This window comes from Delphinapterus leucas, chromosome 16 (assembly GCF_059928025.1).
Source record: "Delphinapterus leucas isolate spDelLeu-1000000601 "Yukka" chromosome 16, BTC_Dleu_Yukka2, whole genome shotgun sequence".
In the NCBI taxonomy this organism is placed as follows: domain Eukaryota; kingdom Metazoa; phylum Chordata; class Mammalia; order Artiodactyla; family Monodontidae; genus Delphinapterus; species Delphinapterus leucas.
The window spans coordinates 77,551,720-77,566,204 of NC_143144.1; the positions used below are offsets into that span (position 1 = coordinate 77,551,720).

The 14,485-nt window shown below is 41.2% G+C and overlaps 1 protein-coding gene across 19 annotated transcripts in view; it reads right to left on the reverse strand.

Moving 5' to 3' along the window:
- ATE1 (arginyltransferase 1) overlaps positions 1 to 11,601 on the reverse strand; it is a 156,595-nt gene extending 144,994 nt beyond the window's left edge. For 2 of the 19 annotated variants that reach the window (XM_089898258.1, XM_022568563.3), the window contains exons 1-5: positions 10,782 to 11,597; positions 10,300 to 10,639; positions 8,012 to 8,075; positions 5,158 to 5,220; positions 862 to 965 (exon numbers count right to left, since the gene is read on the reverse strand). In XM_089898258.1, coding sequence (XP_089754384.1) covers positions 862 to 965; positions 5,158 to 5,220; positions 8,012 to 8,075; positions 10,300 to 10,534 — 466 coding nt within the window. In that variant the 5' untranslated portion in view covers positions 10,535 to 10,639; positions 10,782 to 11,597. Of the gene's footprint in view, positions 1 to 861; positions 966 to 5,157; positions 5,221 to 8,011; positions 8,076 to 9,925; positions 10,273 to 10,299; positions 10,640 to 10,781 lie in introns of those variants that run through there. The other 17 variants (XM_089898262.1, XM_089898261.1, XM_089898259.1 and 14 more) reach the window with 15 other exon arrangements.
- Between the last annotated feature and the right edge of the window lie 2,884 nt (positions 11,602 to 14,485).

Here is a 14,485-nt window from a genome sequence, read left to right on the forward strand (position 1 = left end):
TTCTGCTCTGTTAAGCACAGTGCACGAGGGCAAAGAACAAACCTGTTTTGCTGGCCACTGTATCTCCAGTGCTTATAAGAGGGACTAGAACATCGCAGGCATTCAAAACATACTTGGGGAATGAATTAACAAGCAAAGACAGGGCTGGGAGGCTCCCAGAGTTAGGCGTTTCCTATGGCAGAAGTGAGAAAGAGCTCTAAGAATGGGTGGCATTCCCAATTCTTATGGTCATGTATTAGGTAGTGCCTATAGGAAAACATTAAAAAAAAACAAGGCAGCAAAAACACTGAAAAAGCAAAGTATCTGTAACCCAAGTTAATTAAATGTTACTAATGATCTTTTAGGAAATCCACTCACAATTCAGAATTCATCTGAAAATAAGAGACAACTTCAGGCAATATAATTTACTAAAAACCTTACTCAAACATGGAAACTCTGAGCTTCACTCAGCATTGTGATTACGCAATCTTGTGTGAGTTGCAGATAAGCATCTATTTCTCCAGAGACAGTAGCACTTTCTACTTACTTCATAAGGATATTATTAGGATCAAATAAAATTAAGAGTTCTCGAAGAATTGTGAAAACTATAATTTCAATAAACTCCAGGAAATCACATCCTTAAAATGGTCCTTTCTTCTTCCCAAGCTAGACTTTCCCTGGCATATATTCCCCATATACTTGATTTGGGGGCCAGCGGTAACAGTAACAGCAGTGCTAAGAGCAGTCACCATCATCAGAGTAACAGTAGTACCTGATTGTATTAGACCTCCTTCCCCTATCTAAGACATGACTGAAAGTGAGAACCTTGGAAAGAAACATCTATTTGAGGTAAACAGTTTTTAGACCCCCATCTCATCTTACCCTCACAATTTCCTTTGGAAATTTCCCCTTTAGCCAGAAATTTCAACATTTTTTTCAAAACCTTCTTGTGAGATTTTGATGGCTGAAACTGTAAAGGTCGGCACCTAGGAAAGCAAAATAAATATTTAAAAAGTGAACTCAAACTGTGAAGAAATAAAATCAGTTCTGAAAAATAGGACAGGGTTTAATGTAGCCTCTAATCCCACCCCAAATCTCACAAAAATACAGTTAAAGGATTATAAAAAAAAAAAAGACATAAACCACTAGGAAAAAAAATAATGGGAGAAATGCTGGAAGCTAGAAAGCAGATGTACAAGTGATAACTGACTTAGCAGACCAAAGAAAAGTTGAATCCTAAGCCAAAAGTGGGAAGAGCCAAAAAAATATCCAATTTTCTCTAATTACCCCTAAAAGTCTCAGGGATTGGCCATACCTGATACCCTGGGGGATGAGAGTGAAAATAGGAAGATCCCTTGAAAGTCTGCTTTGCAAGCGATTTATATATCTGATACTCTCCCCCACTCTGCACATATGACTCTCTACACAACCCAGCAGAAAACTGAAAACTTTTCAGAAAAGGGAAAAATAAGGCCTCTTACTTGAGGGATACAGGCACAGCTGAAAGGAATGGAAGTGTACTGCAAACAGTAAGCGTAAACAGAAGTATACATGCTGAATGCTGAGACCTCCAAGACCCACTTCTCCAACCCAGCCCCAGAACATCAGTAGATAATACTTTCTTTCCAGAATGTGATCAGAACTAAAAATACTGACCTCAGAGATTCTCCCAAAGAACAGGCTAGCCAGATCACCCTACTTAAAGCCCACAGTAAATGAGACCCACCAGGGTACATAAAATTTCCAATGGGACACTGGAAGGTTGGAATCACCAGACACTTGAGGAGGGCCTCTAAAACAAAGATAGGTGCCAAAAACCTGGAGAAAGTAACTTGGAGGATAGAGACATACAGTATACAAGAAGAAGGGAATCTCAAAAAATTTAAGAGTCCAAGAACAAAAATCCCTCTTAGAAGTAAAAATATAATAATAAGATATAATAAGAAGAAATTAAAAGTTAAATAGAAGACAGAAGACTTGGAAAATAAAGGTGAGGAAATCTCCCAAAAGACATGGAAAACTGAAGAGAAAAAAAAAAATTAGAGTACCAGTCTAAAAGTTCCAATGTCTGAATAAAGACATTAGAGAAGAGAAAGAAGTTAATGGAAAGGAGAGGATCAATAAAATACAAGAAAACTTCCCTGAACTGAAGGACATGATGGGAGGAGCCCCTAGATAAGAAGGGTCCCTCAAGTCCATATGCAATGAATGAAAACAGACTCACTGCCAAACGTACTATGAAACATCAGAACTTTGAAGACAAAAAAACTTCCCAAGAGAAAGAACATGTTTTGGACAAAGGAACAAGAGTCAGAACGTCACTGGACGGCTCAACCGCAGTAAGACAACCATGGAGCAAAGCTTTCAAAATTCTAAAGGAAAATTATTTTCAATCTACACTTCTGTTCCTAGCTAAACTGTAAGTTAAGTTTGAGTAGTCAATGAAAACATTTTCAGACAAAGTCTCAAAATACTTACCTCTTATGCACTTTTTCTCAAGAAGCTATTAGAAGACGTGCTTCACTAAAATGAAGGAATAATACATACAAGAAAGAGGGTAGAAGAGATAAGATCCAAATCAAGACTCAAAGAGAATCCTCAGGATGACAGTAAAAAAGAGACCCTAGGATGACAGCGATGCATCAGGCACAGAGGCAACCTGTCCAGATCACAGCAGGTCAGAAGATTCCACAAGAGATTTTCATCAAGAAGATAAAAATGACAGCGTACCTGAAGCATCTAAACATACCAAGAGGAAATTTACACCTCTTAGGGAGCATTTTTAGATGAACTGGTAATAGGAACCTAGAAGACTATGCAAACAAAAATGACAATAATCAACACCAGGAAAGTAAAAACTTGTGCAGGAAAGAGAAAGTAATCATGGACTACTACATGGCTGAGCTGTGAAGCTTACTTACACAGCCATAATGAGGTGACTACATCTATCCAAAACAATGATATTTCTAATTTGGGAAGTTTGGGACGAGGACAAATAGGAGCTTGAATGTGACAGGGGAAGAGGGCTGAAATAAAGTTAAATCCTTATCTTTCAAAGAAAGAAGCCCAGAGATAATGAAGAAAACCAATTTTTTAAAAATCAAGTATTATAATTATATAAGCATGCCACTTAAAGATAGAGACGAAAACCCAGAGGAATCAGTTAAATGATTTGAAAGTGACTGAACTGGGAAAACAGAACATGAGACAGGCGGGAGGGTTTCAGAGGACTGCTTTTTGCAGAATAAGCTTTATAGAACTGTTTGATTCTTTAAATTGTTAGCATATACAACATTGATAAAAATTAAAATAAAAAAAAATCCATAGACAGGGAAGTTCATCCTCATTTTTACTCACATACTGGACAGGTCCTAGCAGCTGTCTAACAAGAAGCTAAGTTGTAGGCTAGACCACCTTGCCTTTACATAAGGCCTCACTGCAACTACTGCAGTAAACAAAGGAAAATAACCAAAAGAATATGCAAAATGACTCCAAGAGATCAACATATAAAATAAAGTTGTATAAAGAATAACGATCAGGGACTTCCCTGGTGGTCCAGTGGTTAAGACTCTGTGCTCCCAATGCAGGGAGCCTGGGTTCGATCCCTGGTCAGGAAACTAGATCCCATATGCTGCAACTAAAGATCCCGCCAGTACTCAGCAACGAAGATCCCACATGCCGCAACTAAGACCCGGCACAGCCAAATAAATAAATAAATATGTAAAAAAAAAAAAAAAGTTTCCACTCTTGTGTATATTGTTTTAAAAAAAGCGTAACAATTCAGAAAATGTTTGATTCCATGTAAAATTATTAAATAAGTCACATTTTATAATTACTTTCTCTTGCAACGTTAACTGAATCCCTTTTCATAAAGGCAACATACCTGGAATGGTGCTCTGTATGAGACAGGCACCCAGTAAATTATAAATGCTTTTATCTTTTTCTTTAACCCACTGAAATTGGCCTTTTCTGAATAGAGATTCTCAAGGTTCAGGCCAATCAATTTCAGACTTATTTCAACAAAATCCTAGCCATAATCCAATAATAAATTGTTACCAGAAGGAAAATGACTTCTGTCTTTGAAGATGTCACCACTTCATAAACACTACGCTGAAAAAGCTACTCTGTCATTTTATACTAAATGAGATGCTGTCAGCAAACCAGACACCCATCTTTTCTCCTTATTGTACCAGTCCTTTGACCAATTATGTAAGAGAAAGGATTCTTAACCAGGAAGCAGTGAATTATTCAAAGTCAGTGATCACCCTAAAACTAATATGTTAGATGTTACATTATTTTTGTCTATACAGCTCCCTGTCTTGTTTTGTTTTGCTGCAGAGAGGATCTGCAACCGTCAAATTCTCAAAACAGTCTACAACCCCAAAACAAGTTAAGAGTAATTAAGGGAAAAAAAAAAAAGAGTAATTAAGGGAGACAGCTGTGGGGACATGCCAAGCATGATGGACACAACTGTGTTTGTGTTTTTATCTAGAGTATACATACACATTGAAACTGCAGACATATGCCTCACAATGTTAACGTACCTTCCCTATTTTCTACCAGAAGAAGGGGAAGAGGGAGGGGAAGAGGAGGACCTTCATAATCAGAGAAGGGAAAAATCCTCCCATGTTAGGGCAGAGTAAGGGGGGCACAGGGGAAACACAAAATATTAAGAAAAATCAAGCAAACACTCTGTAGGAAAACAGACTTTTAGTTCGAGTTTTCCAGTGAAGAAAACTAGACTCTGAACAGATGCAGATTAAGTGTCAGCCCTCCTCCCCCTTATATAGGATCCTGTGGCATTGCCTGAATGAAACAACTGTTGTCAAGTAACACACCAGAGAACTGCAAAGCCCTAAGCTAAACTGATAAAAATTTGATATCTAAAACTAATTTAAGTATTTGCCAATATTCTCCCAATATTTCACGTATTATTGACTAGATTACTAAATAGTGTATTTTTTATACCGTATTTATATCTAAACCAAACAGTATTATTAAAAGCTATTGATCGGCACCTGAATATAGTATGAGTATGTAGAAAAAAACCTGTTTGCTTTTCTTTATGAAGAATGTCTACCTAGACAGAAATAGACACTTCAAAAAGCAAGAGTCTACTAAAAAATTATACACAATTTTCATATTAATAGAATATATTATATTAATCAAAATTCTTACCTTATTGTGTACTGAGGACAACATGTTTGATTCATGACAGGTTTGTACACATATTTCCCACTTCTAAAATTATAAAATAGTTTTGTTAAGTTTGTACACATTTCTCATATGTAGCAAAGTCGATTAGTACAGGAGTACAAAATTAATTAGGGTAAAAACCTAATCAACAGTGTAAAAACATTTAGGTTTAGTTACTTTTCATAAGCTAAATGATCTTGCAACGTGGGTATACCAAGGACCAGAGTCCAGGTTTTTCTCTTCTGAACGTTTACATATGTACTCCACGGTTAATCACCTCAATTACCCTCTCACCTGCACCTGCAGCCCCTTCCATGCCTCGATCCACCACCCACCCTCAACAGCAAAAGGGCAGTCAGAGAAAACTGCCCAGGATGCTGTGGGACTGATGTGTGCTGTTGCCTATGACATCCACACTTGGGGGTTCCATGGGCACCAGAACGATGAACCCCCAAACCAATCTAATCCTTTCCATGCCTTCTGGATCTCAGTTAATGCAGAGTCATACATTTACGAGCTGAATTCTGTCCAGATTTAAATGTGCCCTAATCCAATCTGACTGGTATCCTTATCAGAAAAGGAAATTGTACACAAAAAGGAACAATAAACAGAACACTAGGGATGCACACACAAAGAGAAAGGACCATGTGAGGACACAAGAAGGCAGCCAGGTGCAAACCAAGGAGAGAGGCCTCAGGAAAAACCAAAGCGGTAGAGACCTGGATTTCAGACTTCCGGCCTCCAGAACTGTGAGGAAATAAACTTCTCTTGCTCAAGCTGCCCAATCTGTGGTATGTTGTCACGGCAGCCCTAGCAAACACACGAGTTCAGTTCCCGAGCCGAAAACCTGGGAGGCCTCCTAGACTCTTCCCTCTAATGCACCTCCATATCCTGCCAGTAAGCGATCTACTTCCAAAATGCCTCAAAAACGTGTCTTATGATCCATCCGATCCACCTCCTGATACACAGTCACTGCTACTGACCGTGACAGCGGTCCTCACCACCTCACATATGGACACCGCAATAATCTCTGGAACTAATGGTCCTGCCTTCAGAATCACCCGCTCAGACACCTCTCTGCTATCTGAATGATCATGTCCAAATCACAAATTCCATCCCTTTTCTCTCTGACATAAAAGCCTTCAATAGCTCCCCCGTGCCATTAAAAAACCCCACAAAATCTCCTTATCATGGCACACGAAGTCTTTCGACATCTGGCCTATATCTATCTTCATTTTGGGCCCCATTATTACGTTTAAGGAAAGCTGTGAAGTTTCATTTACTGTGCTCAATCCCATGACTTCTGGGGAGTACTGGCACAGGGCACTTCATACTGCTCATACTTACGTAAGGAACCTTACCTAATAGTTATTCTCAAATCATCTACATAAAAATAGCTGCCAAAAAACCTCAGCTATCAAAGGCAATGTGTGGACCTTAAGGGAATCCTGATTCAAATAAACCAACTATAAAAAAGAATTTTTTGAGACGAGCAGAAAATCTAATCAAAACTAGGTAACTGGTGACATCAAATAATTATCATTAAATTTGGAAAGTATGGTAATGATATTGTGGAGATGTTAAGAAAGAAAATCCTTCTTAGAAACACATACTTAATACAGGTATAATGACATGATATCTGCAATTTGGTTTAAATAATCTTGTGGGAGGAGGGGAAGGGGGAAGTATCTTACTCTGCTGGAGCTGCTATAACAAAATGCCATAGAGGGGACTTCCCTGGTGGTCCAGTGGTTAAGATTTCGCTTTCCAATGCAGGGGGTGTGGGTTCGATCCCTGGTCAGGGAGCTAAGATCCCACATGCCTTAGGGCCAAAACAACAAAACACTAAACAAGAGCAATATTGTAACAAATTCATTAAAGACTTAAAAAAAAAATGCCATAGACTGAGTGGCTTATAAACAACAGAAATTTATTCCTCATAGTTTTGGAGGGTGGGAAGTCCAAGATCAAGGTGCCAGCAGATTTAATGTAGGATGAAGACAAGCTTCCTGGTTCATCTTTTCTGTGTCCTCACATAGCATAAGGGGCAAGGGAGCTCTCTGTGGTCTCTTTTATAAGGGCACTAGAATCCCATTCATAATCCCATCCATCGTCATGACCTAATCACCTCCCAAAGGCCCTACCTCAAAATACCACAAACTGGGAGTTAGGGTTTAACATATGAACTTTGGGGACGGGACACAACATTCAGTCCATCGAAAGGAGCAAGGAAAATTGATGAAACAAGATTGGCAAAATGTTAACAACTATTGAAGCTTGGTGATAGGTATGTGAGGTTCATTATAACATTCTCTCTACATTTGTGAAATTTTCCTAATAAACACCCTTAAAAGGAGAAAAATATCTCTACACACAAAATATAACAAAAATTTTCTTAAACCTCTTTCCAACAACAAGAAAACATTTTAAAGGCAAATAATATTTTTCAATTATAAGAAGAACCTGAGTAATTTCAGAAGTATCTTTGGGACTTCCCTGGTGGCACAGTGGTTAAGAATCCACCTGCCAAGGAAGGGGACACGGGTTCGAGCCCCGGTCTGGGAAGATCCCACATGCCGCGGAGCAATTAAGCCCGTGCACCACAACTACTGAAGGCCGCACACCTAGAGCCCATGCTCTGCGACAAGAGAAGCCACGGCAAGGAGAAGCCCGCGCACTGCAACGAAGACTAGACCCCGCTCACCGCAACTAGAGAAAGCCTACGTGCGGCAATGAAGACCCAACACAGCCATGAATGAATGAATGAATGAATGAATGAATAAATAAATAATTTTTTTTTTTTTTAAAGAAGTATTTTTGTATTAAGGACCTTTACCTTCGCCATCCTCGGTCTATGAGATCCTGATAATCCTGTACAGTCATGGAATGTGCCCACATGCCTGAAAAATAAGTGCCATGTTAATTACAGCAGGTGGAACTTTTTACTTTTTTAAATCCAAAGCATTATCTTTAAAATATGAAAACTGAAGCAAAAAAAAAAAAAAATCCAGCTCATATTGGAGAAATGAAAGTCTGCACATACTTCATACTTGTTAGTTTGACACAATACACAACACAAATGAAATACATGATGTATTTACCTAAAGTTTAAAAATCAAGCACACAAAGTGATCACATGCAATTCAGGATTAGTCAACAGTCTCTATGACATCATAAATTTAGGTCCTCACTGCAATCAAATTACATCACACCTTTAAGTCATAATAATATCCCCAATAATTTAATAACCTGGTCTCTTTAGAAGAATTAGAAAGCAAATGTTTTCTTGTGCATATAAATTCTCCTGATTTTTATTTGTTTACACCATAGTCTTACACACTGAACAGAAGTATACATACAGCAATATTCCTTTTAAGTATAAAAACTGAAAGTAATCCAAATGCCTAGGAACAGAAAATTGATTACAGGGACTATGATGTTATCAATATGATGAAATAATTATGCAACCATGAAAACAATGAAGACTATGAGAAAACACTGAATTAATGGTAAAGAAAAGTGAATTTTATTCTTGTGAACAGTAAACTGCATCAGCAGTACGTAAAGATAAAGATAGGTTTGACAGAGCAGGGCGTAATGAGAAAAGCACAAGCATGTGTACAACAGAAATGTCCAGAAGCCTGGTGGACACCCATTAACACCCAGTTACTCCATGAGGTACAATTTCCTCATCTGTAAAATAGGAATAGTAAAACCTACCTACCCAATAGGTGGGGTGCCCTATAGTAAAGATTATTATTAAAATCGAGATGACAGAAATTTACAGTTATCTAAGTGAAAGGGTTGAAAGTAGGTTTTTTCCACAGAACTTAGAGAACATCTATATTAATCGATTTTCTTACTAAAATTACTAGAAAAATAATTAAGGACCTAATATTAATTTTAGACATGTTTAGTATAAAGTATTTGTTACACACATATTATAATCACAATACTAAGATTCTGAAAGCGAGAAGGGAAAAATCTCTAATACCCTAAGGCAACCACTGTCACCACTTGGGTTTTTCTCCTCCCAGAGCTGTAACCGTGTCACATATGTTATTTGCATCCTGCTTATGTTCTCCGTTTAACCCAAGACTCTGTTTTTTCACGTTAACTCATCTTCATCACCGTCACTAATGACTGCGTTATACTACACTCTACCCCCACTCACCCACAAGATGCACCTAATAAACACTTTTAATTAACGAGTAAACGGACACACCATAATCGCCCAAACCATTCCCCTACGGTAGGACATACATTTTTTTTAATACGGAAACCACCCCGATTTACATCTTCATAGACATCCCATTTTCCACAATGCTAGATTATTCTTTAAAATAAGTGTCTACTTTTGCCAAAACACGACACGGCAGGAAATAAACATGATGTTCTGTTTACAAACAAGAAATCTTCCGAAAGAAAACTGAATCATGGGGGGGGGGAAGGGTACTGTAGGCTGGCTTTGTCGTCGTCATCGAGGTGGGTGGAGAAATGACGCGGCACCCTAACACCTGGTAAAATTTTCAAGCACCTCGGTACCAACAGGGCCCCTCGCCAGCAGCGACTACGGTCACTAGTTTCTTCTATATTCTTCCAGAGACATTTTAGCCACGGATGTCCGCGCACGTGTGTTTTCCACACACACCGTTTTCTACACCAATAGCACCACCCAACCCTCACTGTCCTGCACCCCGCGTTTTGCCCTGACCCTCGGAGACACCCTCACAGCAGCATCAGAACTTACAGGTCAGCCCCCGTAACGGACCGCAGGCGTGCCACCAGGTACTTAACCGTCTCCTACTGACGATGGACACCTATTTCCACACTTGGCTACTGCGAGACAATAATTATTTCGCACGTCCGAGCACCTGTGCGAAGAATGAGCATCTAGAAGCTTCCCTGCTCAATCAAAGGTGAGGTCCGTTTTTAATTCCGAAAGCCACTGCACTCAGGGGGAGCCGCGTTCCGCACTCGCTCCACGAGACGGCAGCCGGTCAGGGGCTGGGCGCGTCCCTCCAGCCAGTCGGCCCGGGGCGCCGCGACCCCCGAGGACACCGGCCCACCGCCGAGCCCCGAGGCCGCGGCGCCCTTCCCCGCCCGCCAGCCCGGCCCGCTTACCATTGGAGCGACTGCCCGACTCGTTCTTGCAATAGCCGCAGCGGTAGAAATCCTCGCCCTCGAAATATTCCACGATGCTGGGCGAAAGCGCGGCCCAGGAAGCCATGGCCCCGACCCTCCAAACGCTACGCGGCCCAGCCCAAAGCCCCCGCCACCCCACAATGCACCGCGCCGCCCGGGCGCCCACAGCCCGGCCCTCGCCCGAGCCCCTGGGCGCTGACGCCGCCCGCGCCATCTTAACTTAGGGCAGCAGCCTTCCGCTATTTCCGCTCCTTCTCCGAGAAGGACCGCCATCTTCGGTGAGGATGAGGCCAAGAGACAAAACGTGAAGGACAACGGTCTGGGAAGAAACGAGTGGGAAAGGAAAGCGGGAGTTGGGGAGCAGGGCCTGGGTGTTCCCTTGCGAGTGCCCGGACGCGGCGGGCGGTGCGGGGATTTGGACGTAAGGCGTCCGCACCAGCTCCATCGACCGGACCACTCACCGCAGGACGCCTTGCCCTCCTCGGAGTCGCAGTAGCCGCAGTAGTAGCCGACCTTGAGTCCCTTGTACTCCACTACCGAGGCCATGGCTGCCGCCAGGTCCACGCAGGCCGACCACGCCTCTCGGCGCCCCGGGGCCGACCTCTGCGGAGCGCTGGGGTCCGCGGCGGGGAGGAGTGGAGAGCGAGGCCCGGCGCGGTGCGTCGCAGCGCCGGGGGGCCCGGTCGGTATTGGGTCCGGGGGCCTCCCAGGATTAGTGGATCGTAGTCGTGCGCTCTGGCGCCGAGTTCGAGCCAACCCGTTTCGTTATTCCATCGCCAGTCCTTCCCACAACTGCGCGTTGATAGCCCTAATTTACAGATAAGGAGACTGAGGCACAGAGCTTATGATCACCCTCTTTTTAGATCCTGCAGGTCTCAGTTCAAAAGTTACCATTTCAGGCCGTTCTAGCCAATTCTAGCTTCTTCCAAACCAGCAAGCACTCACTTAAATGTCCCGTAGGTTCGAGTACACATGCATTCTGTGGATGGCAGGGTAAGTGAATTGAACACGTCACTCTTTTAAAGGAAACAAGTGTCAGAGCCAGTTGCTGCCTTGTGCCTAGTGCCACCATATCTTACGACTTTTTTTTTTGAAATTTATTTTTTTATACAGCAGGTTCTTATTAGTTATCCGTTTTATACATATTTGTGTATACATGTCCATCCCAATCTCCCAATTCATCCCACCGTCACCCCACCCCCGCGACTTTCCTAACTTTTAAAAAGAAGCTAGAAATCAGATTTTTTTTAGTACAGTTTTGAAATGTTACTTTAAAAGAATTTTTTTAATTGTACAGGCCAAACAACATTTATATAGGCTGAATTCAGCACATGAGCCTCCAATTTGCAACCACTATTTTAAAGGGGATTACTTAAAAGACTAACAGTCCTGGAGCAAAGTATAAAAATCAGTGAGTACCTCCAACAAGGTAATATTCCTTATTCTTTAATTCTGTATGCACAGATAATTTAAGCCTGTCTGTCCTTGTATTTTTTTCCCGTCAACAATAAAGTTGATTATCTTTTTATGTTAGTGAAATCATGTAACTTGGAGAAGCAGGTAAACTTTTGAAGTCAGTTTCAACATTCTTGACCCCAAGGTCCACTACGCTGGATATGTGCCTATTTAAGAGGTTTCTTGGTGGCAGAGTGACCTGTTATATCGCTAAGCATCACCTGTGCCTCACACAATGGGAAAGAACCTAAGGATAGCTATGTAGCATGCCGGAGGACCTTAGATTTATCCAGTTCCTCCAATCCTTAGATTTAAAGGCCCCTTACTAGATCTCAGTACCCATGTTCTTAAGACAGACCTCATCCGTTTTGTTCATTATAACAGATTTGACTATTTCTGGTGCTTTCCTGGACAACATAGGAAACAAAGGCCAGAGAAGCCAAATAATTTGCCTAAGATCACACAACTAGTAAGAGACAAATAGGCGGGGGAAAAGGTGATAAAAATAAAATTAATTGAAGAAGAAGAAAAGAGATCAACAAATACTAGGTTTGGACATGGGTAGGGCAGTAGTTCCTAATGTGTTTCTTTTGCTGAAGGTTAGGCACAAAGTTTTCATCTTCCAGGCCCAAATGAGAAAAGTAGTGCAAAGTTTCATTTAGTTTCCATCTTTGGGGGCCGGGGGGAGCTGGAAGAGGGCACTATTAGAACATCCTTTTATTTATGAAATTGCCAGTAATAGATAGTTGTCTTTGTTTTTAATTTTCATTCTTGACAAAATGCTGGCAACACTAGCATGTTTGGTTCCATTAACATAGTTTATATAACTGAATCTGAAGTTGAGTTTGCAAAGCTTAAGAGTGAGGCTCAGTCCTAGGCACTGATGATGTGAACGACTCTGCATGGTGATAGGCCCGTGATTCTTGAATTAAAGTGAAATGTGTTTCTCTTTCCTTCTGAAGAAAGTGTTGTGAGTAGATAGTAAGCTGGGGGGTGGTGGGGAGGGCAGTTAAATACAGAGAAGAGGGACACACTAGGAAAGAGCTGTGTTATGAGCAGAGGCAGGGAGGTAGATAGGAGCACCAGGGGTCTCAGGTACTGGTGGTGGTGGTAGAGTCCTAGGAGATGCTTTCCTCTGTGGGGCACTCACTGCCAAGAGACCTCAGATTAGACCCTTTCCCTCCACTGTCTAGACCTTTGCTCTCCAGTTTGGTAGCCACTAGCCACATGTGCCTACTGAGCACGTAAAATGTGAATAGTATGACAGGGAAACAACTTTTACTTAAATTTACTTGAATTCTTAAATTGAGGCAGTATAGACAGCAAGCAGGATAAATGCCAAAAAATCTGCATGTAGGCACATCATATTCAAACTGCAGAAAATCAAAGACAAACAAAAATCTTGAAAAAAAAGCCAGAGGGGGGGAAAACCCTTAGCTATAGAGGAGCAAGGATCAGAGTTACGTCAGTCTTCTGGTTAGAAACCGTACAAGAAGAAAGTGAAATATTTCAAGTATTGAAAGAAAAAAAAGACCAGCCTAGAATTCTGTATCCAGCAAAATTATCCTTCAAAAGTGAAAGAGAAGGCTTTCTCAGACAAAACAAAAATGGAGGGAATTTGTCCTCACTAGACCTGATTTGCAAGAAATGTTAAGAAATTCTCCAGAAAGATAGAAAGTAATATACGTCAGAAACTCAGACCTACTTTATAAAAAGAGCATTAGAGAAGGAATAAATGGAGGTAAAATCAAATTTTTCAAAATCTTAATTGACAGATAACAGATGGTTTAATAACAGCAACTTGTACAGGGTGCAAGTTTATGGATAAGTGAAATGAGTGAAGCAACGTTATAAGGGGTGGGAGGTAGGAAACTGGGAATACTCTTAAAAAGTACCCACACTGCCTGTAAAGTAGTTATTTGAAAAAGAATTTGGATTAGTTGTAAATGTATACTGCAAACTCAAGGGCAACCATTTAAAGAAGCAAAAAAGTATAATTGCTATGCTAACAGAGGAGAAAAAAAATAGAATCATAAAATGCTTAATTAAAACCATAGAAGGCAGAATAAGAGTGGAAGACAAAAAAACAGAGCAAGAGCAACAAATTGAAGACAGTAACAAATATGGTAGATATTAATCCAATTATATCAGGGAGCACTTTAAACATCAATGGTCTAAATATACCAATTAAAAGACAGAGACTGGGCTTCCCTGATGGCTCAGTGGTTAAGAATCCGCCTGCCAATGCAGGGGACGTGGGTTTGAGCCCTGCTCCAGGAAGATCCCACATGCCGCGGAGCAACTAAGCCCGTGCGCCACAACTCCTGAGCCTGCGCTCTAGAGCCCACGAGCCACAACTACTGAGGCCTGTGCGCCTAGAGCCCATGCTCTGCAACAAGAGAAGCCACCACAGTGGGAAGCCCGTGCACCGCAATGAAAGCGTAGCCCCCACTCACCGCAGCTAGAGAAAGCCCACGCGCAGCAACAAAGACCCAACACAGCCAAAAATTAATTTTTTTTAAAAGACTATCAGACTGGATTAAAAAATGAGACCCAACTATATGTTATCTACAGAAAAACCCAATTTAAATATAAAAACACAGATTAAAGGGAGGGAGAAAGATATATTGTGCTAACACTAATCCAAAGAAAGCTCGAGTAGGTACTTTAATTTCAGATAAAGTAAACTTTAGAGCAAGGAAAATTAGGG